Source organism: Vicugna pacos, chromosome 19 (genome assembly GCF_048564905.1).
Source record: "Vicugna pacos chromosome 19, VicPac4, whole genome shotgun sequence".
NCBI classification, from domain to species: domain Eukaryota; kingdom Metazoa; phylum Chordata; class Mammalia; order Artiodactyla; family Camelidae; genus Vicugna; species Vicugna pacos.
This window is the reverse complement of record NC_133005.1, coordinates 3,024,254-3,048,909: the sequence shown is the minus strand read 5'-3', so window position 1 is coordinate 3,048,909 and position 24,656 is coordinate 3,024,254. Positions and strand designations below refer to the sequence as shown.

The 24,656-nt window shown below is 49.8% G+C and overlaps 1 protein-coding gene across 7 annotated transcripts in view; it reads left to right on the top strand.

Moving 5' to 3' along the window:
* Positions 1–24,656, top strand: part of CFAP61 (cilia and flagella associated protein 61) — a 257,667-nt gene that overhangs the window by 64,362 nt on the left and 168,649 nt on the right. For all 7 annotated transcript variants that reach the window (XM_072943713.1, XM_072943712.1, XM_072943711.1 and 4 more), the window contains exons 9-13: positions 5,773–5,864; positions 11,697–11,771; positions 15,680–15,858; positions 17,467–17,506; positions 20,089–20,228. In XM_072943713.1, coding sequence (XP_072799814.1) covers positions 5,773–5,864; positions 11,697–11,771; positions 15,680–15,858; positions 17,467–17,506; positions 20,089–20,228 — 526 coding nt within the window. The remainder of the gene's footprint in view (positions 1–5,772; positions 5,865–11,696; positions 11,772–15,679; positions 15,859–17,466; positions 17,507–20,088; positions 20,229–24,656) is intronic.

The window sequence follows — 24,656 nt, the reverse complement described above, 5'->3', positions numbered from 1 at the left end:
CAGATAAACAGCAAGGTCCTGTACAGGACGGGGAACTGTATTCAGTATCTTGTAATAGCCTACAATGAAAAAGAAGATGAAAAGGAATATATATATGTATTTATATATGTATAACTGAATCTCTGTGCTGTACACTAGAAACTAACACAACATTGTAAACTGACTGTACTTCAGTTACAAAAAAAAAAAAGAAGTAAGGACGTCTTCATCCTCAGCAGAACTCCTTGAGAGAGCTGTGCATCCGCTCACTGTCCGTTCTCTCACTGTCTGGAGGCTACGTCTCACCCTTCAGATCGCAGCTTAAACGTCCAGAAGGACCTCTCGGACCCTCAGCCTGGAGCAGCTCCGTGGCCTTACGTTCCTCACGCCATCTCTCATAGCTCAGCGTTTCCTTGTTCGCTTGCTGACTTGCCTCCGCAGTGCAAGGCAGGCTGGTCCGTTGCCGAGTCCCCTGCGTCTAGCGTGTTAGTGTCTAACAGATGGTAGGTGTACGATATGAATTCTTACATGAACAAATGAATGCATAAGTGAACACTCAGTGTGCTTTGTTCATTCCTCTGCTTTAGCACCTTTCACACTGCAAGATACTTGGGGTGTGAGTGTGTGCACGCATGTGTGTGTGTGTGTGTGCGTGCACACACCTGCACACCCTGATCACTGTGAGCCTCTGAGAGTAAGGACTTCATCTGATTTGTTACTTACGTTTGGGTACCTCACAGAGCACCTGCCACGCCTTGTTCTCCACTGAACTTCAACTGAATGAATGATTTAACTTGAACCCCTAATCTTTCCTCTTCTTAAATCTGAGTGACTTCAACTCATTTGTCAGTCTTTCTTTTCTGAAATCATCCATGATGTTAAAAGGCTAAACAAAAATGACCATTTTGTACTATTCTGAAGATGGAAATTTCCTTTTTTATTAGACCTTTTTTGGAATCTTAATTGAATTAATAATACATGAAATTAGGGGGAGCGTGTAGCTCAGTGGTAGAGCGCGTGTGTAGCACGCCCGAGGTCTAGGGTTCAGTCCCCTGTACTGCCGTTAAAAATAGATAAGGAAATAAACCTAGTAACCCCCCCACAAAAAAATAATTTTTTTAAAGAAAAAAAAACAGTCAGAAAAAAATAATACACGAACCTAAAAATTAGGATAATGCAGCTGAAGTTGCCTTCGCTTTGATCAGTGTCCAAGCCTGCGTCTCCCTCTCACCCCCAGAAGTCTTTGTTGGTCTGTCCCCCTCCAGACTTCGTCTCATGCTTTTATATGAAGTCCACGTATTCATAGGAAAAACACTAGCATTTTGTGGCAGTGTTTTTACGTAAATGGTGTGTTTTGGGTATGTGGTGTTCTGAAATTTGCCTCTGCTCTCAGCTCTTTGAGATCTAATAATGTTGTCCAGGGCATTCCTATCTTCTGGGTTGGATTCCACTGCATAGAATGTGTCTCGTTCATCCCCAGATGGACATTTAAGTTGTTTCTACTAGTTTTTTTTTATTACAGAGGGGGCTGCAGTAGCATCCTTGCACACGTCTCCCCGGGCCCCTTGCAACGCTTTCCACAGGCTCTATTCTCAGAATTGTTCTTGCTGGGTTTGGAACTACGTTGCCACCAAACATGGCCACACTAGTGGCCTTCCTCCAGAGACTTTCCTTCTTCTCCAGTACCTAATGTTGTCAGCATTTTCAACTTTTGCTAGTATGATAGGTGTGAAGGCGATAGCATTGTTTTAATTTCATTTCTCTGACTATTACTGAACACTTTTTGTGGTTTTTATTGGTCACTGACATTTCCTGTCCATTCATTTCCTTTGCCTGTTGGGTTTTTTCTCTTTCCCTAGAATTCAATTGTTGGTCTACTGTATGTGTTGGAAATATTTTCTCCACTTATTTAAAAAAAATTTTAAGGTGGGGAGGGTATAGCTCAGTGGTAGAGCGCATGCCCAGCAGGCATGAGGTCCTGGGTTCAATCCCCAGCACCTCCATCAAAATTAATAAATTAAAAAAATTTTTAAGGTACTTTTGACAGAGAACTTTTTACATGTTTTTACTGAAGTATAGTTTATTTACAATGTTGAATTAGTTTCAGGTGTACAGCAAAATGATTCAGCTATACATACATACACACATATATTCTTTTTCAAATTTTTTCCATTATAGGTTATTACAGGATATTGAATATAGCTCCCTGTGCTCCACAATAGGACCTTGTTGTTTATCTATTTTATATACAGTAGTGTGTATCTGCAAATCCTAAACTCCTAATTTATTCCTCCTTCCCCCTTTCCCCTTTGGTAACCATAGTTTTGTTTTCTATGTTTCTATGAGTCTATTTCTGTTTTGTAGATAAGTTCATTTGTATCATTTTTTTCAATTCCACAGGTAAGTGATATAATATTTGTCTTTTTATGTGACAATTTTAAATTTTGATGTGGTCAAGTATGTCAGTGTTTTTCTTTTCTGACTTCTATCTACATTTAAAAATTTTTTAATTTATTTATTTTTGGGGTAATTAGGTTTGTTTATTTATTTTAATGGAGGTACCGGGGACTGAACCCAGGACCTTGTGCATGCTAAGCACACGCTCTACCACTGAGTGATACCCGCCCCACATTTTTAAGGAAGGATTTCTCCACCTCCAAGATAACGGAGATATTCTCCTATTCTAGTCATTTAAAAGTATTTAAAAAAAACTTTGGGCTATTACTCTATCTGCAGGTGATTGTTGTGTATTGTGTGAAATAAGGGCCCAGATTAAATTTTTCCCATGTGGTTAATATTATTTATTGTATAGTTTATTCTTCCTCCACCAATGCTACCCTTAACATATGTGAACATTTCATAATTATTTTCTTTTTTCTGCATTTCATTCTGTTCTGTTCCAACTCCCAATAACCTGCTGTTGTAATAACTATTTCCATTATAACCTATAATGGAGAATATGAAAAAGAATATATAGATGGATAACTGAATCACCTTGCTGTGCACCTGAGACTAACAAAACATTGTGAATCAACTTTGCTTCAAGTAAAAAATTTAAAGTTTTGTCTATCAAAAGTACCCTAAAAAGGGTTTTTTTTTAAATAAGTAGATACATGAAGAAAATATTTGCAACATATATGGTAGACCAACAATTGAGCTCTAGGGAAAGGGAAAAACCCAACAGGTAAAGGAGATGCATTAACATGTCTTAATATTCATTAGAAAATTTCACCTACTCTTTGTTCTTATTTCTTGAAATTTTGTTGACTAGCTGTTCTTCCATATTTACTCTTTTAGAATCTCTTTATTTCATTTCACAAAAAAATCTTGTTAGGGTTTTTGATCCATGTTTTAAAAAAATGTTAAAACCCACTAGACTGGGCACTGTTTTGTGTTCTTAAAGCCTCCACGATGTATTCTTCAGCTTTCCCTGTCTGTTATTCGTATTAAAGGCAGGGCAGACCAGGTCTTGTGGGACCTCAGGTCTATACAATTTGAGAGCGCTCTTTAAGAAAAGGAATGCAAAATTAGGACGGCGACAGTGGGGGCTGTGCCTGGGGAGGGGCCCGGACCTCCAGCCTGACTGGCTTCTCGGTGAGCCCGCCGCGGAGTGGCAGTCTCACTCCGAGAAAAGGCCCTAACAGACGGTACCCTCCCTCCCAGTAGAATAAACCCCTCGTTCGTGGCTTCCAGGCTGCTTAGGTGGTATCGGCAATGAAACAATTAAATTGGCAGCCTGGGTTGTGTGTCTGGTTGTGTGTTACGTGATACCGCTGCCTCGACTTCTCCCTGGGATGGCATCTCACACGTGAGGATCTCCGGGCACATTAAGAACATTAACTAATTAAACCTCACAAAACCCCGGAGACACGGGGAGGGGAGGCGCCGCATCACCTCGCCCAGTTCTGAAATGCAGCCGCCTCTGGGGATGAGCGTGGCAGCTGCTTCATAACAACGGCAGCACCCCGAGACACGGCAGCCCGACAGCTAATCGTCCTGGTCGGCAATTGTCTTGTGAACGTTAGCCTGTCAGACAGCGAGCCTCCAGGATTAATTGTTCGCTGCAAATTTGATCCAGCCTCTGAAATTTCTGGCTGCTTAGTAATTTCGTCCTAATTACAGAATAAATGTATGCACAGGGGAGGCCCAGATTTCTTTTAAACTGGGCTGTATTTTGAGTAGTTCTTCAAATTTAAAACTTAAGGAAAGACTTTTTTAAAATAAAGTGCAACTTAAGAATAGAGAATTACTGGTAGAAGTTTTTGTTTAATTCACAAACTTGGCTGCGGAGCAAAACGAGTCAGTGACGGTGGAAGTCAGAGCAGCAGCTACTGCAGGAGGCGCGCTGGCCGGGGGCGGGTGAGGGCGGCTCCCGGGCGCTGGACGGGCTGTGCTGCCTGTGGAGGTGCCGGTTCCGTGGGAGCGGGGACGGGCCGAGTCGTGCGCCTCACCGTCCACCGCGTCGCTCAGTCACAAGCTGAACCTCAAAAGCGCTCCGCTCTCGCCGTCACAGGGACGCTAGAAACAGGGTACGGATGATCTGGAAAGTCTTCGCGGGGAACAGGCCGCTTTCAGAACAGGTTTCATGCTCCCCGAAGCATCTTGGTCCAGAGGAGGCATTCTGAGCCCTTCCTCCTCTCAAGACATCTGCTGCCCCCCTCCTCCCCCAAGAGCTGCTTGCTGCGCAGGGATGCGATTCTCTCGCGGTCCCTGCAACATTACCTGCCTCCTTGTCTCTGCCTTTACACCTCCCTGAGCATCAGAGTGTTCTCTTAGAATTTCATTCTACTTTCTTCACCTGCATCTTTGCCAGAAGCAGGCCTAGGGCCTGAGTAACCGGGGATTTGGGTGGAGAGGTACCTGCAGGGGCCCTGCCCTGGCTGCTGCCGGAAGGGCAAACGCAGCGGGAGAGGAGGTGTCCGCCGCCCCTGGCCCCATGGCTTCCGCTGCGATGCTTCGAAATGAGAAGACGGGGCAGCAGGCCCCGCTGGGAGCGCAGGCTCTGGGTGCCTCCTGCGTCTACGAGGCGCTGCGCGTCCTAGGGCTGCTCCGAGCAGAGGTCAGGGCCTCGGGGTGGGGGTGGAGGGCTGGCGGGGGAGGGGCGGGGGCGGGAGAGACGGGGGAGGGGGGAAAAGACAGACCCGGAGAGAGAGCAGAAGGAGGCAGAAGGGAAGGGAGTGGGGGAAGAGCTTTTGAGACAAAATGGGAACAATTTTCCTACTCTAATATTCGGCGAAGGGTCGATACATGAACGCTACCCTAATTACCGACTTTCCAGAACATACAAAAGCAGCAATGCCTCCCTCCAGTTCTGCTTAGAAAGTAGAAGAAAGTCGCGGCCGCAGAGGCACGGTTCCAATATCTCGAGCTGGGAAGCAGCCCCGGAGCTGTCCCCGCGTTCCGCCCGCGCTGGCGCGCTGGCTGTCTTGTCACATTCCCACCTAAAGTCACATCGGCCCCCGCCGTCCGGGAGGCTCGTGGGCGGCGGTCCGTAAGCTTCCGAGGCGCTCCTGTGAAAGGTCACGTAGCTCAGGACCTGGCGGGCCAGGGCCTCCCGGGTGCCAGCGGTTTGTCTGCTTGGCTCCCGCGGGGCCAGGTATCACTTTATCCCCGTGGTGCGGATGAGGCCAGGGAGAGGTGGAAAGTGGGGCGGGCCGCGGAGACCCCGTTCTGCCCACTCCCGGCGCTGCCCCCAGCAGGGTGACTCTTCCGACGCTGCGGTGTGGTCACCACGCCGTCCCTGTAGGTGCGAATCATCTCTCTTCTGTCCTCACACCCCTCTTTCTCTCCAAGGTGCTGAGCTCGGGAGGAGCAGCCAGGACACCCAGAGAACAGAGGAGGAGCCACAGGAAGCTGTCTCCCCGGAGGCCAGGGAGCGTGTGCAGGTATCGGACGTCATCCGCCCAGCCTGGAGCTGGCGGGCGTGGGGATGCCCGTGCGTGCCGTCAGGGTCAGGGTCAGGGTCAGGGTCAGGGTCAGCGGTGTTCCTGGTGCCAGGGTCACGACCCACAGGGGAAAGTCCTCACTGGCACTAAGATCTGGGGGACAGCGGCCTGGAGGCTGTGTGTCTGTGACGCATCAGAAACTCAGCATCTTCAAGAACACAGGTGGCGATGGAATTCCCTCTCTCCACCTTCCTCCCCACCCACCGCCTGGTTTCAGGGGCTGAGGTGGATAAAGCAGCTCTGTTAAAGCCAGTTAGAAAAGCCGCCTTGTACACAGACTCAAATGAGGCCGTGTATTCCTTCCTGGCCAACGGCCCTGCAGGCCACAGAAGCACCTGCCATTGTCCCCCGGGGAGCTGCTGGCCCTGCTGTCCCGGCCTGGCCTCAGCAGGACCCCCACCCGCACCCTCCCACCCTGTGCCCTGACCTAAAGGTGGGCAAGCCCACATGGCAGGAGGCCACAGTCAGCCACAACACAGAGGACATAGGATGTTGGGGATGGGCCCGGGGAGCCAGCCGTGGTTCCATCTCTGCCGACCTCTGACCGCTGGTGGGTCACAGAAGTAGAAATGCCCATATTTACTGGGCTCGGGGTCCTCACCTGCTCCTGTGGGACTTCAGGGCATGTCCCCTGTGTCCTCCAGAACAAGACCTCACCGGGGGTGGGTGGGAGAAGGAACGGGCTTATCTCTAGGCTGCTGTTGGCAGGCTGGTCCTGCACAAGCACCATGTGTGGCCAGAATCCCAGCCCCTGTTTCGCTGCACAGGCCCTTCCACTTCTGGTCCTCCTGACTCTTCCATGCACCGGGCCCTGGAACCCATCCCTGAGCCCAGGATCGAGGGCTGGTGCAGAGCCATCGCTTCCTGGACTCCAGCCCCCAGTCTTGGGCACCACAATGTTCCCCCTGCCCTTCAGCTCAACAAAGATCTTGGGAAGAAGAAGAGGAGGGAAGACCTTGGTCACAAGACCAAGACACAGCCTTCGCCTGCAGGAGGGAAGAGGAAGGCCTCCTAACTCAGGGGTGAAAACGGGAGTGGAGAACATCCCAGAGGAGGGGACTGAGGGACACCGGCACCTTTTCAAGACAGTTGTAAGGCAGGAACTAGGCTGACGAGGTGGAGCTGAGGAAGGGAATTCATAAAAAGAGCTTCATGCTAGGGGTTCCTGCCTCTGGCAAAGATGGGGTGATAGAGCCTGGATGGACTGAAAAATGCCAAAAAAAGGTCGAAAAATGAAATAATAGTTTTTAAGACACTGCTCATCAGTTGACAAAGGAGAGCGATGTCCAGGAGATGGGAGAGGAGCCAGGGGGGCTTTCGAGTCATCATGACCTCCTGCCTGAGTGAGTTCCCACCACAGCACAGGGCAGGGGAACTGTGGGAGCCCAGGGGTACGTCCAGGGGGCTAAAGCCACCAAGATTTGCAGGACAGAGTCCCAGGGAGGAGAGAGCTGCACAGAGAGGTGCTGGACACCAGCAGAGGGTCACTCCTGAGTATTTGGCTGAGTGCTGAGCAGCACATGCACGTGGGGAGGCTCCTGCGGGTCGGGCTGAGGGAAGACCCTCCCAGAAGGATTAGCGTCAGCAGCGCCCAGTGCTCACACGAGGCTGGGAAGACTGCCCACCCCGCCAGTCAGCCCGGGGAACCGGAGACTCCCCGACGTTGGGGGAACACACAGGAGGGTCCTGGAGTAACCAGCTCTAGAGAGGGCACTGCCCCAGGCCTGCCCAGCGCCTCTTTAGAGCAAGAACCAGAAAAACCAGACAGCTTCCAAGGAGCTTGAGTCCCAGAACAAAGTTCAAGCGTATTTGTCGAGTACCGAGTTATCCAGTGCCCGGGTAGTTTCAATCACAATGTTTGGAATCCAATAAAAAATTACCAGGCACTCAAAAAACTGGGAATACATGATGTAAGAGGTGGCCATAACTCAGTAGTTGAAACTGACCCAAACCTGACGAGGATGTGAGAATTAGTGGACAGAACATCCAGACAGTTACCATAACTAAGTAAGTTCCAAAGGCGGAGGTGAGGCCCAGGAGATAGAGGTGCGCACCCCCTTTTGCTGTGCTTGACTTTGTTAGACTTCACGGAGAGTGCATTTCCTACAGATTAAAGGCTTGTGGCAACCCCGCTTTGTCAGATGATGGCTAGCTTTTTTTTTTTAAGCAAGAAGGATTTTTAAATTAAGGTATGTACATTTTTAAAGACATAATGCTATTGCACACGTCATAGACTGTAGTATAGTGTAAACATAACTTCTATATGTACTGAGAAAACAAAAATTCACGTGCCTCGCTGTATTGTGACGCCTGCTTTATTTGCGGTGGTCAGGAACTGACCCCACAGTATCTCCGAGGTATGTCTGTAAAAACACCCCAAATAAAGCTTCTAGAGATAAAAACTACATGAGATGAACAATACACTGGAAGGGTGAACCACGGATTAGACATAGCAGAAAAAGAGATTAGTGAAATAGAAGTGAGAATTAAAACAACAACAGGGTATCAGTGAACTGTGGGATGACTTAAGTACTAATGTGTGTGCAACTGGAGCCTATAATGAAGAGGAGAAAGAGGCTGAAACAGAAAACATATTTGAAGAAATAATGACTTAAAAATTCCAAATGTTACGAAAGCAAACACACAGACACAAGTTCAACCAGAAACAAGCCCAGGGAACAGGAGGAGACCCACACCGAAGCCCATCGTAATCAGACCACGGAAAACCAGTGATGGAAAGAAAATCTTAAAAGCAGCCAGAGGGAGGGAAAAAGACAAGCTGGGAACGGAGGAAGGACTGAGGGTACGGGTGGTAGCAGATTTCTTGTTGGAAACAGTGCAAACAAGAGGACGCTGGAGTCACATCTTCAAAAACCTGGAAGAAAATAAACTACCATCCTGGAATTTTACATCCACTGAATATGTTTCAAACATAAAGGTGAAAGGAGGACCTTGCCTGCACGCGGGGGTGGGAGAGTTCCTTACTAGCAGGCCTGTCGACAAGGAACGGGGAAGGCAGTCCTTTGTAGAAGGAATACGATGCCACATGGAAATCTGGATCCACGCAGAGGGCTGGAGGGCACTGGAAATGGTAGCTGAAGGGGTAGATGTGTAAGATTTTCTCCTTATTATTTATATCTCTTGAAAGATAATTGACTGCCTAAGTACAGTGAAAGCATCAGACATGAATAGCATGCAGACCGAGCGGGGGAAACGCACGTGCACTGTGTTAGGGTCCTTACGCCGCACCTGGAGTGTTACTGCATCCCCTGAAGATAGACTTAAAGATGACACTACATGAACTAAAAAGATACTGCAGTTACAAATCACATTCACAGAGTTACGTATCTAATAAACCTGCAAAGAGATAAAGTAGGAACGTAAAAATACACAATTAATCCAAAAGAAGGCAAGAAGAGAGGAAAAGGGGACTAAAGAACAGCCAGGACACACAGCCAACAGTAAGATGAGAGATTTAAACCTGTAACCACGTCAATAATTATATTCAATGTAAAATGATCTAAATATCCCAATTAAAGAACGTACAAAGCAGATGCAGAGTGGATTACAAAGCAGGACTCAGTGACATGTGGGTCACAGAAAGGCTCTCTGGGTATAAAGATACAATAGGTTCAAATGAAAAGGATGCAGACAGATGCACCATGTTAACACTGATCAAACGAAAGCGGGAGCAGCTTTATTCATTTCCAACAAAGTGGATTTCAGAACGGGGCGTAGAACCCGGGGTAACAGGGGTCAGGGGTTTAGGATTATGTCCTAAATATTTAGGCCCCTAATAGTAGAACTTCAAAACACATGAAGCAAAAATTGATAGAACGGCAAAGACGATACACAAGTCAGCAACCGTATTTGGAGATTTCAACACCCCTCCCTTCATCACTGATAGAACAAGGAGACAGAAAATCGGTAAGAATACAGGAGACTGTAAGAACACTGTTGACTAATTTGACCTGATTGGCACTTAATAGAACACTCTGCCCAACAACAGCGGAATACACCTCCTTCCCACACGCACACGGAATATTTGCCAAGGGAGCTCATGTTCCAAGCTGAAAAGTAAGTCTCAATAAATTTAAAAGGATTCAGTTCATCAAAAGGACATTCTTTCCCGACAAAAGGCATTAGAGGGAAACAAAACTACAAATCAGTAGCTCTCATGAACATTGATGGAAAAATTCTAATAAAATTTTTAGTAAATTGAATCAGTATATAAAAAGGACAATACATCATGACCAAGTAGGATTTATTCTGGAAATGCAAGGTTGGTTTAACATAAGAAAATCAATCAATGTAATTCACCATTTAGAATGTTAGTTCTAAAAAAGAATACCTATATATTTATCTCATAAATGCAGGAAAGGCATTTGAAAATTTATAATCATTCCTTGTAAAAACTCCAGAAAGTTAGGAATAGAGAAGTTCTTCAGTTTGATAGAGGTTATTTTTTAAAAAACCTGTAGCTAACATAATCCTGAATGGTAAAAGACTGAAGAAGGCTTTTCCACCGAGATCAGAAACAAGACAAGTGAATGTCTGTTCTCACCATTTCCATTCAAGATTACTCTGGAGGTTCAAGCCAGTGAAAAAAGACAAGAAAAGGAGTAAGAGACATCCAGACTGGAAAGGAAGAATTAAAGCTGTGTTTTATTCACAGGTAACATAACTATGGAATCTGTGGAACAGCTGTTAGAACTAATAAGTAATTTAGTAAATTGCCAAATATATACAAAATTAATATGCAGAGCTCACTTTTATCTCTATATAATAGCAATGAACAATCAGAAATGGAAATAAATACCATTTACAAAAGTACAAATACACAAAATGTTTACATCTGACAAAAGATATTCAAGACCTCTATACCGAAAACTACGAAACATTTCTGAGAGAGATGAAATAAGACCTAAATGAATGGAGAATTTCCCCTGCACATAGTTTCTGGGGCTCCAGATTGTCAAGATGCCAATTGGTCAATGAAATCCCAGTCAAAATTTCAGGAGGAATTTTTATAGAAATTGAAAAATTGATTTCAAAATGCATATGGAAATGGAGAGGACCCAGCACAGCCGAGACAGCTTTGGAAAAAGAGCAAGACTGTAGGACTCATGCTACTGACTTCAAGTTTATTATAAGGTTCTTGTAGCTGAGACAGCGTGGTGGTGGTGTCAAGGCCAGCAAACAGATGAAAGGCACCGAGGGTCCAGGAACAGACTCAGCACGTAATCTCCGGTGACAAAGAGCAGACCTCCGGCTGCCTGTCGTTGGCAGAGTGGCACCAGGTGGCGGGAGGGCGGGCACAGAGGAGCACAGGAGCTTTGGGGAGTGAAGTGTATGTGCATCATTTTTTGTGGTGATGTTTTTATGGGTACGTACATAAGCCAAAACTTTTCAAAGGGTGAACAGTAAACTTTAAACATATGCAGTTTACTGTGTCAATTACTCTTCAATAAAGCAGTTAAAAAAAAGTGCAGCTTTCAAATTACACAGAAGAGTGAGGACAGTGGAGGGACAGCTAACATCAGCAGAGAGCCAGGAGGTGCTAAGCCTGTCTCTCTCCACCTGTCCTTATTTTATCCCCAGGACAACCTGGGGTGCTGATCTCAGTCCCTTGGTTCAGATGGGGATGCAGAGGCTCTGTCATTCTTCCAGGCCGCAGAGCAGCGGGGCCAGGACCTGAAAGCCAGCGCTCTCAGAGCGCAGGCTCAGCCCCCGCGGGGGTTGACTCTCACGTCTTGCCTTTGTCATCTGCAGGGAAGAATCACTAAAGACGCTGCAGTGGAGGAGGCTTCATCACCGGTCCCGAGTGGAAACACTGGCGAAGTGGAGGTGGGGCTTGTGAGGGCTGTCTGGAGGTGGGGGGGGGGCAACGGCGGCCCCCACAAAGCTCACTCCTCCCCACCTGAGTCCTTGCGCCCTTGGCTCGCCAGGCCTCCCCGCCTCTCTCTCCCAGGGGAAGCCGTCTCCCCCCTCAGGGCCTCCTCCGCTAAGCCCCCTCGGAGAACCTTCGCTGCACTGTGGCCAGCCCTTAGCCTGCGTCCCGTGCACGGCGCACTCCTAGAAGAGGCACTTTCTACATGAGTTACTTGCCCACAATGTCAGTACATAGGGGTTTTCCCTTCTTCTCATCAGCTGGGGAGGAAACGTTCTGGCTGGCGAACATTTCTTCAGCTGTACGTAGCGAGCATTCGTGGACACACCTGTCTGCCTTATGTGTCATTCAGACGCATCTCCGGTCCCAGGCACCGCTCCCCCCTGTCGCAGACATAGACCAGGGCTGGTAGCCTTTGCCCCGGTTGCCATCCCTGGGGCCCTTCCTCATCCCTGCCCACACCTTCCTGCGTGGCCCTTTGTCAAACCTGCTCTGTCCACGTCGGTGGGAGCGTGCCTTCTGTTCCTGCCAGAAGCCTGAGGGCTCAGGTGGAGAAGGGCGGGGCTCTGTGGGCCCTGCTGAAAGTGTTGAGCGTCTGCTAGGAAGCAGAGGAGGGCTCGGGAGGTTTTAAGCGGGAGGTTGGCACGACCAGACGTCCTCGTCTCCGGTGATGAGCACATTTCTGAGCCTGCTGGCGTCCCCGAGCACCTCCAGTTGTCTGTGTGTCAGCTTGGGAAATCTAGAGAACCCTTGGCGGCGGAGTAGGGCGCAGGCGGTTGTCAGCCCCATGGCCCTGGGACCGATTCGCTGAGCGCTAACCCCAGATGTTAGGTTCTGAGAGAGGGCCAGTCTACACGGAACACAGCTGGGGATTAAAAATCTCACTTCATGCTGGTTGAGGCTGATCTGGAGGCAAAGCTCGGCCCTGTCACACAGACCGATGTCCTCTCCCTGCCCTGAGTTAAACGGGCACCACGTCGGGAGGAGAGGAGAGCACCTGCGACCCGGAGCAGGACGTGCTTCTGGGAAGAGCGTGCGCCAGGCGGGCACAGGGTCCGCTTTCTGAGCCTCACTCTAGCACGTGCTGCGGGTCCCCCACCGCCTCCCCCCGACTGCTCACCCCTCCGCACCCCAAGGACGAGGGCTTCAGTGCCTGGTCTTCCCCCGGGGCTGCGCCCAGGGCAGGTCGCCGTCCACAGGGCGGTCAGGGACTCAGCCCCCAGCTCCTCCACCTCTCGGGCGGGACAGCTCCCCGCGCGCTCCCCGCACCTCCCCGCCGTCTAGGGGGGACTGACGAGGAGCCCGCTTGTTCAACCCGCCACGTTGGTGACCTTCCCTTCCTCACCTCAGTTTCCGCATGCCTCTCGCAGAGTTTCCTGGCATCACTCCCCACACAGACTTAGCTCTGAGTTTGCTTCTGGGGAAACCACATCAGGCGCCCACCCCTCGTGTCCTGGGGAGGTGAGGGGGGCGCGCAGCAGAGGGGAGCAGCCTCTCCCCAGGATTTCTCAGAAGGAAATACTGCAGGGACCCAGACGAGGCTGTGGAGCGGGGACGGGTGGTCCACCCTAGGTTAGATGTGCTGGAATCCCAGAGGGAACCCGGGTCAGCCTCTCACGTTTACCTCCTCTCCCTCCTGGGGGAAGAAAATCCCACTGAAATCACGACAGTAAGGGAATAAGAAAGACGCAAATCCACAAGACAGCAAGGCTGGGAGAGGCAATGCTGGAAGATGAGCACCGTAACAGTGTTTAGAATGAAGGAGCTCGATGGCGGCATTTGCTCTGGCTTAGCACCGCTGGGAGAGGGGGAGGCAGGGTGTGGTTATGAGGGAGCGGCTTCTCCGGGGACCTCGGGCTCCTGCGGAAGGCGGGGAAGGACTGGGCTGAGCCCAGGTCTGTGTGTGACAGTCTGCCGACCGTGTCGGGGACACGAGATTCCCTGTGGGGGCACTTAGCTTGTCCGCTCCTCCCCAAATGAAACGACCAGATGATGGTTCTCTAGAGGGATGGACCAGAACCAGCTCCTCATCCGGGTCCAGCCTGCAAGGCACGAGGCTGCCTGACGGGGAAAGACAAAGAAGTCGACTTCTCCTTTTCAGAGGGAGGGCCCCTGCACTCTCCGCCGGCTGTGTTCTCCTGGCAGAAGCCAGGCCTCTGGGCTTGTTTTTAATCACTGCTGTAACAAATTGCTACAATTTAATGGCTTAAAGCAACATAAATGTATTATCCTGCAGTTCTGCAGGTCAGAAGCCCCAAACAGGTCTTACTGTGCCAAGATCCAGGTGCAGAGAGGGTCCTATTCCTTCTGGAGCCTCTGGGGGAGAGTCCAGTTCTTGCCTTTGCCAGCTCCAGAAGACACCTGCTCTCCTCGGCATGTGGCCCCTTCCTCCATCTCCAGAGCTGGTAGCATCTTCCAGTCTCTCTGACTCAGACCCTCCTCCCTCCCTCTTGTAAGGACACTTCTGGTTTCATCCCCCCCATCCTCAGATCATCTGAGATAATGTCCCTGCCTCAATAGCCTTCCTTAATGACGTCTGCAAAATCCCCTTTGTCCTATAAAGTGCATCCCCAGGTCCTGGGGCCTAGGCCATGTGTGTTTTGGGGGCCATTGGTCAGTGCCTGATCAGGTGCCCCATCTCAGCAGTAGCTGTTGAGTTTTGCCGCCCACTAGGCAGTGCTGATTTTAGGAAGCTTGAAATATGCTCCATAGATAACAAGGCGGGAACCATGAACGGAGGAGACAAGGAGAAGACCTGGAGCTTGAGAAACGAGGGCAGGTGCTGCCCCAGGCAGGAAGCGCCGGGCTGGGTCAGAGGAGGGGAGAGGGGACTTGGGGTCAGATGGAGCCTGCTTGTTTGGCAAAGGATGTGGACAAACTCTTGGCAGCTCCGATAACGCACAGGGAAAAAAATCAGGGAAGCAAGCGTGCCAGAACCGAGTCCACAAACGAGAACGTGGTCGTAGCTCACTCCCCTACGGTGACACCTGTATTTGTAATAACATAAATAGTTACTGATTTGGACCTGAATTGCGCTGTAATTACAGGGACGGCCGGGGGACAGGATACTGGGCAGGGGCGTGGAAGAGCGTCCCATCTGCCCACCACGCTGGTGTCCAGGAGGGGGTTTCAAAACTGAGGAATTAAGACATCGCAGCATAAGAACAGATTCAGACACACAGAGGTAGACGCCTACAGAAATGGAGAAGTTGGAAGAGCTGGCCAGTGGGGGACGAGGGGCCCCTAGTTTTCTTTGTACGTCTGTAGAGCTTATATTGTAATTTTGACTGTCTGCACGCATTACTTCGATTTCAGAGAACTTGGAGAGGGACCTCGGAGTGAGTCATTCCCTCTCGCTGAGCTGTATTCTCACCTCCTTAGATGGTCCTAAATGGGACTGGAAGGACTCAGCTCTGACTTTGTGCGTGACTATGGGCAGGGGGGCCTCCCCGGGGCTCCGCCTCACCAGCAAACCGCCTGAACAGTCCCCAGATCCAAAGATGCTTGTAGCACAACGTCACAAGGAAACCCCTTTTGGGGACGGAGATATTTCGCTTATGGAATTAATAAGTGTGTGATAGTACCAGGCTCGAACCCCCACCCAGTGATGCAGTTAAAATACCGGTCCCGTATCAAAGGCCAACTGAAACCATTTATTTTCTGACCTTTGTGTGAGAACTTGTTTCAGTCCTTACAAACGCTGATTATCTCATTAAGAACGTGCCCTTGGGACCGCGCCGGGCTCAGTTCGGCGTTTCAGGTGAGGTGGTGCCACCTGTCCCGGGAAGTGCAACGTGGAGACACAGCAGCCGCTGGCCCGTAAGCTGCGGAAAGTGAACAGGTTCCCGCTCTCTCCTTGCTCTAGGACACAGGAAAGCTCAGCCAGGAGCACAGCGCAGATGACGTGGGTTACTCGGTCAGCACCGCGAGCTCAGCATCCGTGTCTCTGCCCGAGGAGACCGGCTCCTTCCGCCCCACCTACAGGGGAGCCTCGGCCGCCTTCCGTATCCAGCTCTTCTGTGTCGACGAGAAGTACGAGGCGAGGCGAGTACCGGCCCCGGCGTGCCTGCCACGTGAGACCGCCTGTGGCGTGACTCTCGCAGAGCTGGTGGTCCCAAGCCTGCCCCCCTCCCATATCTGGGGAGTTTTTTTTAAACCACAGATTCCTGGACCCCATTCCCAGGGATTGCAGTCCACGAAGTCTGGGTCAGGCCCACAGGACCGGGCTGTCCGGGTCCAGAAGGCCATCCCCTGTTCGCCCTGTTCTCCCGAGCTTGCCTTTGGAGGGGACTTTGGGCTTAGGGTGCTGCTTGTCTGGAGTCTTTTAGTTGCAAGTAGTAGAAACTCCAGCTGAATCTGGCTTTGGAAAAGTGGAACAATTGTCTCAAGTAACAAAGGGAACTCCAGCGGTAGGGCTGGTGTTCGTTGTGGCGTGGGTCAGGATTTGGAGAACCCCATCGCGGACCAGGTGTCTCTCTCTTAGCCTCCGGTTACCCTCCTAGTTACCCTCCTAGTTACCCTCCTAGTTCCTTCTGCCGGCCCGCCCTCAGAGGGGTGTCTCTGCCCGGGGCCAAGAGAGCGGACAGTGGGCTCGGGCCCTGCACCTGATCTGGACAGGAGGGCGTCTGACTTGGGCCCAGCTGTCCAGCCAAAGCCTTCTTGGGACAAGATGGGCTGTGTGCTCACCCCTGAGCTGGTGGCTGGGCCGGGCCAGGCCACCATGAAGGCTTAGTCCCCTGTCTCCTGCTCCCCACAGAATCGGGGCTGGCATCCCCCCCGGAGGTCATCTGAGAGGGGGTGAACACCCCATGTTCAGCGCTCACTGCCCCCTGTCGTCTGGGCTTGGACCCCTGCCCTCGAAGCGTGGAGTCCACAGCCCCTTTGGGATGCCCCCTTACCCTGCCATCCTGTCCACAGAACAGTGGTGACCAGGAAAGGAGCGGCCCGTTTTGATAGACCAGAAGCTTCTGGAGTGTCTGTTAGATGCCCCAGAGCACTGCTGGACGCTCCCGTTTTAGCGGAGAAATCACATCCCCTGGCTCCTCGCCTGCCTTGGAACCACGCTTCACCTGCATTTCCTCCCTCTTGAGTTTCCAGTTTCTTCAGAATTGAAATTCAACGGAAAGGTTGAGAAGGGAAATCTTTTTATTCTAACGACACTGTAGATACCTAAAAAGCCCGTGAACCCTTCCTTCCAGACTCGTTGCGTATGTTTATTTTCCCGAGCTTTCTTACTTTCAAACAAAAATTCAACGACCCATTCTGGTTCATCTGTGGATATGCATCTGCAGCTGCTCAAAAGTCCTTTGCAGATAAAAGAGGAAAAGCCCAGAGCGGCTTATGATGTGCCCGTATTTCTCCCCAGTTCTTCCGGAAAGGAAAGGAAGGATCACGTCCACTGAATGACTCTCCTGCTTTTCGGAGGTGTAGGGATTATTAATTGCTTTAATAGTACCTTCGGTTTTAGAAAAAATACTTTATTGCTGACACGTGAAGCCAGTGCCTTCTGCGACCGGCTCACGTTCAGCTGGACGCAGACTGGCGGCGGCCGGCTGATCCCCGCCCTGGCGGGAGAGCCGCCGGCCCGTTACACGTGCTCTGGGGCTGCCTCTGCTCGCAGGACAGTGACCGTTCTTATTGTCTTGTTTACAGGTCCCTGGACTTCATGAATTTTGTTTTCGGTCTTTTTCCTGTAAGTACACGCTGACTTTTGAGTGATATAATTGGTTTTATAAGCTAGAAAAGTCATAGGAAAGTAAAAGGCCATATTCACCGTCCAAACATTTCGTATGCTGTGAATGTTGAGGTTTGAACCGCATCTCTGTTCTGAAAAAAAGGCTGAATGACATGTCATGAACTCTTAGATGTGGAAGATACTGTCACTTTTCATAGCTTTTCCGTCGTGCTGTTTTAATAGCTTTCTTTCAGCGCGTAGCTTCCTTCAGAGGTTACTTTACCAGTGTTGTCTTGGAATCAAAGCATTAACAGAAAGCTGGGGGCAGGGGTCGGGAGCTGCCCTCAGCTGGATCCGGCCGCGGTGGCGCTTTCTAGCTGGCGCCGGCTCACAGAATTTGGACGTCACCAGACTGCCTTTCTGAGGCAGGAAGGTGGGAACTTGTGGCTGGTCTCCCTGCTGGCCCTGCTGGGCGCCGGGTCTGAGAGGATGCATGGGGTGGGGGGCTCCACCCACCACCCAAGGGGCGGTGAACGGCCCCAGGCACGCGTCCAAGTGCAAACAGGACTGTCCGTCTCACGGAGTCCCGGCCTCCTCCTCATTTGTTTCATGGTTGTCAAAGGATAGAGATTCCGGCCAACCTCTCATCACTTTATTGCAGAGAAGAAAGTAGGGGAGCAAGCCAGTTGAGAACAGAATGGATTTTTCTCATGACTCCCTCTGTGGCCAGCCTATCAGTGAGGTCAGGCCAACACTGCGCTTCTTGGCTAATTGCAGGCAAAATACCTATTTCTTTTTCCTTGATGCTCTTTCAACTGAGGCAAAAACCAAGTATGGTTTAACTGTGTTGCCTGAAAGCTGTGTGAGCCTAGCTCACATTTCCTCATTTTGTTAAGACAGTGAAGCCTTGCAATAATGTTTTCCGTTGTTATTTTTTTTAATTAATTGTAAGGCATCTCGAAGCTTGTAAAGCTCTGTAGGTGACCTGAGGGGGGATTTGCAAAGCCGGCTTCCCTCAGAGAGGCCCGCATATAAATTCACCAAGTTTAATTCATTCCTACTTTAAAGTCCCCATAAAAGCAGCTTTTCAAACTTGTAAAACCAGTGCTGGCTTTAAGAGGGTAAGAGACATGTTTCCTTTTTAGTTCTCTGTTGTTTCAGGATACAGGGAGACAGGAACCAAATGCTTCATTACTTCAACCTTAATCCTTCCTGTCCGAGTCGAAGCAACTCATTACAGACTCCTCCTCCCGCAGGAAGCTCCCTGGGACTTGGCACCCTGTCCTTTTATTTTCAGCTTGAGTATTTCAGCAACTTGACTCGAAGTCTCCTCAGAAGGAGCTGTGTTATTTTGCTAGAAAGAAGGAAGATGAGGTCAAACAATGCTTTACTCCCTTGGGTCGCGCACGTGTCCCCAGGGTTTTGGATGAGCACGGGCAATGCCTTCACAGGGTTCAGGGGGAGGTGAGATCCCACAGGGACAAATTAGCTCTGGGAAGAGCAGGCTGCCCCTGCAGGCACCTGGCAGGGGGGCAGGGGGGACGTGCGGAGCATAGCACTGTCCCATAGACAACAAATTCCAGGTGTTCCAGCAGCTACGATTAAAAAAAAAAGTAAAAAGACACAGGTGAAGTCAGTTTTAGTAATATATTTTATTTACTGCAATAGGTCCAAAAGGTTTAATCATTTCAGCATGCAATCAACGTGAAACATTATTGAGATATTTTACTTCCCTTCTCTGAGTTTTTAAAATCCAGTGTGCATTTTACACTTCCGGAACATCTCAGGACAAGAACTACAGGTCAGGAATTCTTAATCTGCGTTTAGACTTTGTAAAATTTGCCACTGAATGAGCAGATTCATAGACCCAAGTTGTTCCAAACACACAGAAACCTTTTCCAGTCACTGCACTGAGTGTTTATTTTTAAATTTACAAAGTTAAAATGAAGTGAAATAAAGAATTTGGTTCCCCAGTCGCACTAGCCATGCTGCAGGTGCTCGGTGGCCAGACGTGACTCCTGGCCACCCCATCGGGCAGTGCAGACTTAGGGGGTCAGGACACGCATGTCCTCCTGAGTCTGCTAACCAAACCCACCGCCCAGGTTAGACAGGCTCTTAGATCTCTTCACCCACGTGGTCGTGAAAAAACACGCAGACGCCCTTCCATGGGCAAGCGCAGGGTTTCAGAGCGGAAAAGGCCTGGAGCACTGCCCTCTCATCCCGCTGAGGAGGGGGCCACGGCTGGGGCAGCATCGCTCAGCGAACCCAAGGCCTTGCACGCTGTGCTGCTGCTCTCCTGGACACGGGTGGGTTTACAAGCAAACGTTTTAAAGTCTGCTTAGGTTAAAAATCTGCTTCCACCGAAGAGCTGTGCCAGAGGGGCCAGCTGTTGACAGGTGTCATCGGTCCAGGTTTCAGTCAGACATGCAGGTATTGTCCCCACACTCCTGCTGTCCCCCTGAATTTTACAATTACTTTCCAAGTTACAGGAATCTGTCGCTTGAATACCCTCTCCTTTACGCAGTTTATGCCTGTTTTCTTCTGTGTTTGGAGCAGGAGTTTGTTTAGTGATGGATGGTTTCTGGCCTCCCATCACGCAGGACAAGAACTTCTGTGTCATCTCCCTGCCGCACCTCACCCCCGAGTTTGTCCTCATCCAGAACTTCGTGAAGGCGGTCCCCTTCAGCACCTGCACCCTGGAGCAGGACCTCTACATCTTCCACCGGGCCGGATTGCTCAAGTAAGTGGGCACACGTTTGCCCAAACAGTCCATGAAGTTAAAAAAAGGGAATGCAACAGGAGCTCCCGACCATCTCAATTTAATGATTTATTTTAAAAAACTGTCTTGGGGCGGAGGGCTTGATCAGCTGATTAGGACCAGTACATTTAGGGGAAGAGTCATGGTGACAGGTTACTTGTCCAGTCAGATAACAAAGCAAAATCTGACTCCACGGTAAGCAGAGCAGTGCCTGTTGCTGTGTTTCCATGGGTGGACCAGGTAACGCGGGAACGAGGCTCACCGCAGACCCCAGCAGAGTCAGGACTGAGTGTGTGTGTGTGCGTGTGTGGGTGCGCACGCACAGGTACGGACGGACAGACGTCGGTGACGACATTCGTGGGCAGAGGCAGGACTGTTCTGTAAGTGGTGGGACAAAGTGAAGACAGAAATGTTCTTCATATCCTTCAGTAAAATAGACTCCCGGGTGACGAGGGAGTTAGAAGTGAATATTGAAAATGTTAAAAATTAGACACTGTATCTGCAGTGATAGGTTCCGTGCCAGGTTCTGAGAACACAACAGTAAACAACACACAGACGTGTCCCCGGCCTTTCAAAGCTCATAAACACTCAGAAATGGAAGCCTGCAGCAGTGATGGGGGTTCCAGCAAGGGGCACGTGGTGCTGTGGGTGGGCTTCACCGGAAGATTCAGCCCAGTCAGAGGGAGCTTTCCTGAGGAAGATGTTGGGTTTCAGAAAAGAAGTGTGAGTGAAGATCTATCTTTACTATGTCTCAGGATGGGGAAAGCCTTTTTAGAACATGGAATTAAAAAGTTAAGATTTTTTAAAACTTTATGAGCCATTCCTCAGAACCATTCTAATTTAATTCAAATGCAATTGACTAACGGAAGGATATTTTTAAACAAATAAAGCAGACAGAAGTTTAGTATATTTAATATATAAAGAGCTTTAATAAATCAACAAGACTGTTTGATATCAAATAGAAAAATTAGCCCTTCAAAATGGCCAGACTGTTTGCCGGAAGAATAAACACATACACACAAAATCAAAGGATATTAACACCAAACAAAAAACAAACAAGCAAAAAAACCCAATGGATAGTAAAAAAATCTTCAAAGTTATCACTCATTAGGGAAAAGAAACCAAAGCAAGAATATGATACCATTTTTGGTCAATTGGCAAGAATTAGAACACGGAAATACCCAATTCTAATGAGAAAAATGTAGCTCTTGTCAGAATGTGACATAAAATCCCAAAGGGCAGTTTGCCCAGAATGCTAAACTAGTTTATATCCTTTAACTCTTTAATTCCACTCCTGGCCACTTGCTGCAGAGATGCAAACAAAAATTTACGTACGAGGATTAAGGAACACTGGAAATACTCTGAACGTCCAGTAGTAAGAGAGTATTTAAATACTTTGTGGTACCTGTATGAAGGAATCTGTGTTTACAATTCATTTAAAGAATCTTTTTTTGTTCTATATATATTTTTTAATTGAAGTATCATTAGTTTACATTTAAAGAACATCTAATGATTGGAAAATGCTCAGAATGTAATGTTAGGGTCAAAAATCTATCCGTCTATAAAACAGCATTTAAATATGACCAGAATTTCTAAAGGAGGAAAAAGACGTGGATAAAATAAACTAAAAGGAGCCATGCAGATAGTGGATGCTGTGATGTCCAGGCCCCTCATCCAGGACTGAAGAATGCATTTCCCAACTGCGGGTTGTGCGGAGCCCACAGCTCAAAGCTGGGTCCCCCCAAGACCCTGCCCTTGACTGAAGGTAGGGGCTTTCCCCGAGGGCCGCCCTCCCAGGGCAGCCTGCATCCGGTGACCAGTTGGTGTGGGGGAGGGGAGGGGTAACAGCACACAGGGCCAGCATCTCTGCTTCCGAGGGGCACCCCTGAAGGGTCTTCCCAGGGCAGGACCCCCGAAGTGTCCGCTGGGCATTTGTTGTGACCCCCTTGCTTGCAGCCCTCCTGCCCCCTCTGCCCTGTCCTGCTCTGCCGCTCCGCACAGGTGTGTGACACCAGAGGTGGCCCATGGCTGCCACAGGGTGGTAGGGTGAGCTTCCTGGGTGATTTTTAATTTCCTTCCTCACGTCGCCTAAATCTTGGAATCTTCCTACACCAGCCTTGAATATGGCAAGCGGTCGAAACCCATCCAATTGGCTCAAGTCACTGGGTTTATTACTACTCAGCAAAGGGAGGACTCCGAGGGCAATGCTGGTCTCACACGGGCTCACTAGCCCGGTGGGACCTGTCTCTGCCAGCTGACCCCTTCTCAGACACAGCGGTTGCAGGATGGGCGAGGTGGCGCCAGATCCTTTGTCACTTATGTCCAACAGGAAAAGAGTGGTGGGTGGGCTTCTTTTCAGAAGCCCCAGCACAAGTCTCATTGCATCTCGTTGGCTCAGATGGGTCCCGTGCGTCCCTCAAACCTGGCACTGGCCCAGAGGCTCCTGACTGGCATCACTCAGGTCTGGCCCCAAAGCACAGGGGCTGGGTCGGGGAGGGGTGCCCCGCCAGACACACGTCTGGGGACATTGCTGGAGAGAGAAGCGGGAGGCTGAGCTGCTTCCCACAGCGCTGTCTCAGGACAGGACCCCCTCGATCAACAGAAAGCGCACAGTGTGTGGGAGTAATGTCAGTGCCTTCTATTTCCTATGATTTCACTTTTCCAAGCTGTTTGATACATCTCGTCTTATTCTTACAAAACACGACAGAGCTCACTGCACTGCACTTCAGACGGGTGCACTTCAGCGTGTGCAGACGAGGCCTCAGCACAGGGGCAGCAAAGCTCACGACGAGGGGTGAGCGGAGGGGTTTCAGGAAGCTCGCTGCGTAACTGACAGGCCAGCCTCTCAAGTGGACTCTGAGGGGCGTTCTGAATGATCACTTTGTAGTTGGGGGACGCTTAAATGAATCTTGGCATATTCGTTCAGCACATTATTACACAGATTTCAGAAAAATCAAAGCAGATCTGCGTGGCCTGTGCGGAATGGCGTCTAGCTTGGTGAGAAGCGCAAGGGGTCAGACAGTGACAGTAACGACACCTCCCGTTTAGGGGAGGTTTCTAGTGTTCCGAGCACTTTCTTAATCACTTTTTAAAACTCATTTTTAAAATTTTTTATGTGAAGTATAGTTGATGCACAGTGCTGTGTTAGTTTCTGGCGTGCGGCACAGTGACCAGTTAGACACGTCGTATGTATGTTCTTTTTCATTAGAGGTTATCACAAGTTATTGCATCTAGTTCCCTGTGCTGCATAGTAGGACCTTGCTGTTTGTTTGTTCTGTGCACTGTAGTTTGCATCTGCTAATCCCAAACTCCCAACTTAGCCCTCCCCGCCTTTCCCCTTTGGTGACCATAAGTTTGTTTTCTGTATCTGTGAGTCTTGATCACTTTCCTTGTGTCGTTACGCACAGTGACTTTATTAGCTAGGTACCATGGTGGTTATCCCCATTTTACAGGTAAGGAAACTGAGACTCAGAGAGGTTAAGTAACTAGTCCAAAGTGCACACAGCAGGAAGTAGCAGAGCTGGAACTGGAACTAAGGCAGCCAGTGTCCAGAGCCAACTCCTAACCGCCTCACACGTTGCTCACTAGTCATATCTCTACTGTGTTTTCAGCATAAAGCTTTGTAACGCAGAGACCCTGGGACACAGAGGTCCGAGCCAGGTGGAACTTCTGCCTCTGCCACAAGGGGGTCCAGAGAGGCGCAGAAGGTCTAAGGAGAGTCACAGCTTCCCCCTCGAAGTTGTTCAGGGACCCAGGCTCCTTCCCTCATTGCTCCCCCATCGCATAGAGCAAGGGTCTCACCTGTCGTCTGCATGGAGAGTCGGGGGGGTCTGTGAATCTGGCTGGGAAGAAACACTACACCTTATGTTGCTAACCTCTGATAGAAATTCAGTGTGTCCGTCCTCCGTGAACGGAGGCAGTGGCCTCAGAAGTGCCGGCAGAGCCGTGGCGGCGGCCAGGGGCAATCCGGGTCTTTTCATGTCATGTGACGGTTGTTGCAAGTGTCCCGAGATACAGATGCTCGTCCAACTTTGAAATGTCCGTAAATTTATTCTCAACCAGGACTTTTTACCTGCTGGCGTCAATAAGGAGGCACAGATGTTACCAAAACACACATTTTAAAAATGTTTCAGTAGCTATATTTCAACATAATTTGTTGTCTTTTATTTAACACATCAAAAAGCGTTAGTCTGAGGAGGGGACCCCAGCATCAGAGGGGCCCAGGGCGCAGAGAGGATTAGCCCGCCGTCCATGTGGCCTCCTTTCCTCCTTGTGCTGTGAGCGGGCTCAGAGCACCAGCGCCGAGTTTCAGCCCACGGGGGAGGATGCAGAGAAATGGAGGGGATGACTCCCCCCTTGCGGAAGCCATGTCATTCCCGTCCATCGTCTGGGCTCAGGGAGTCGGTTGCA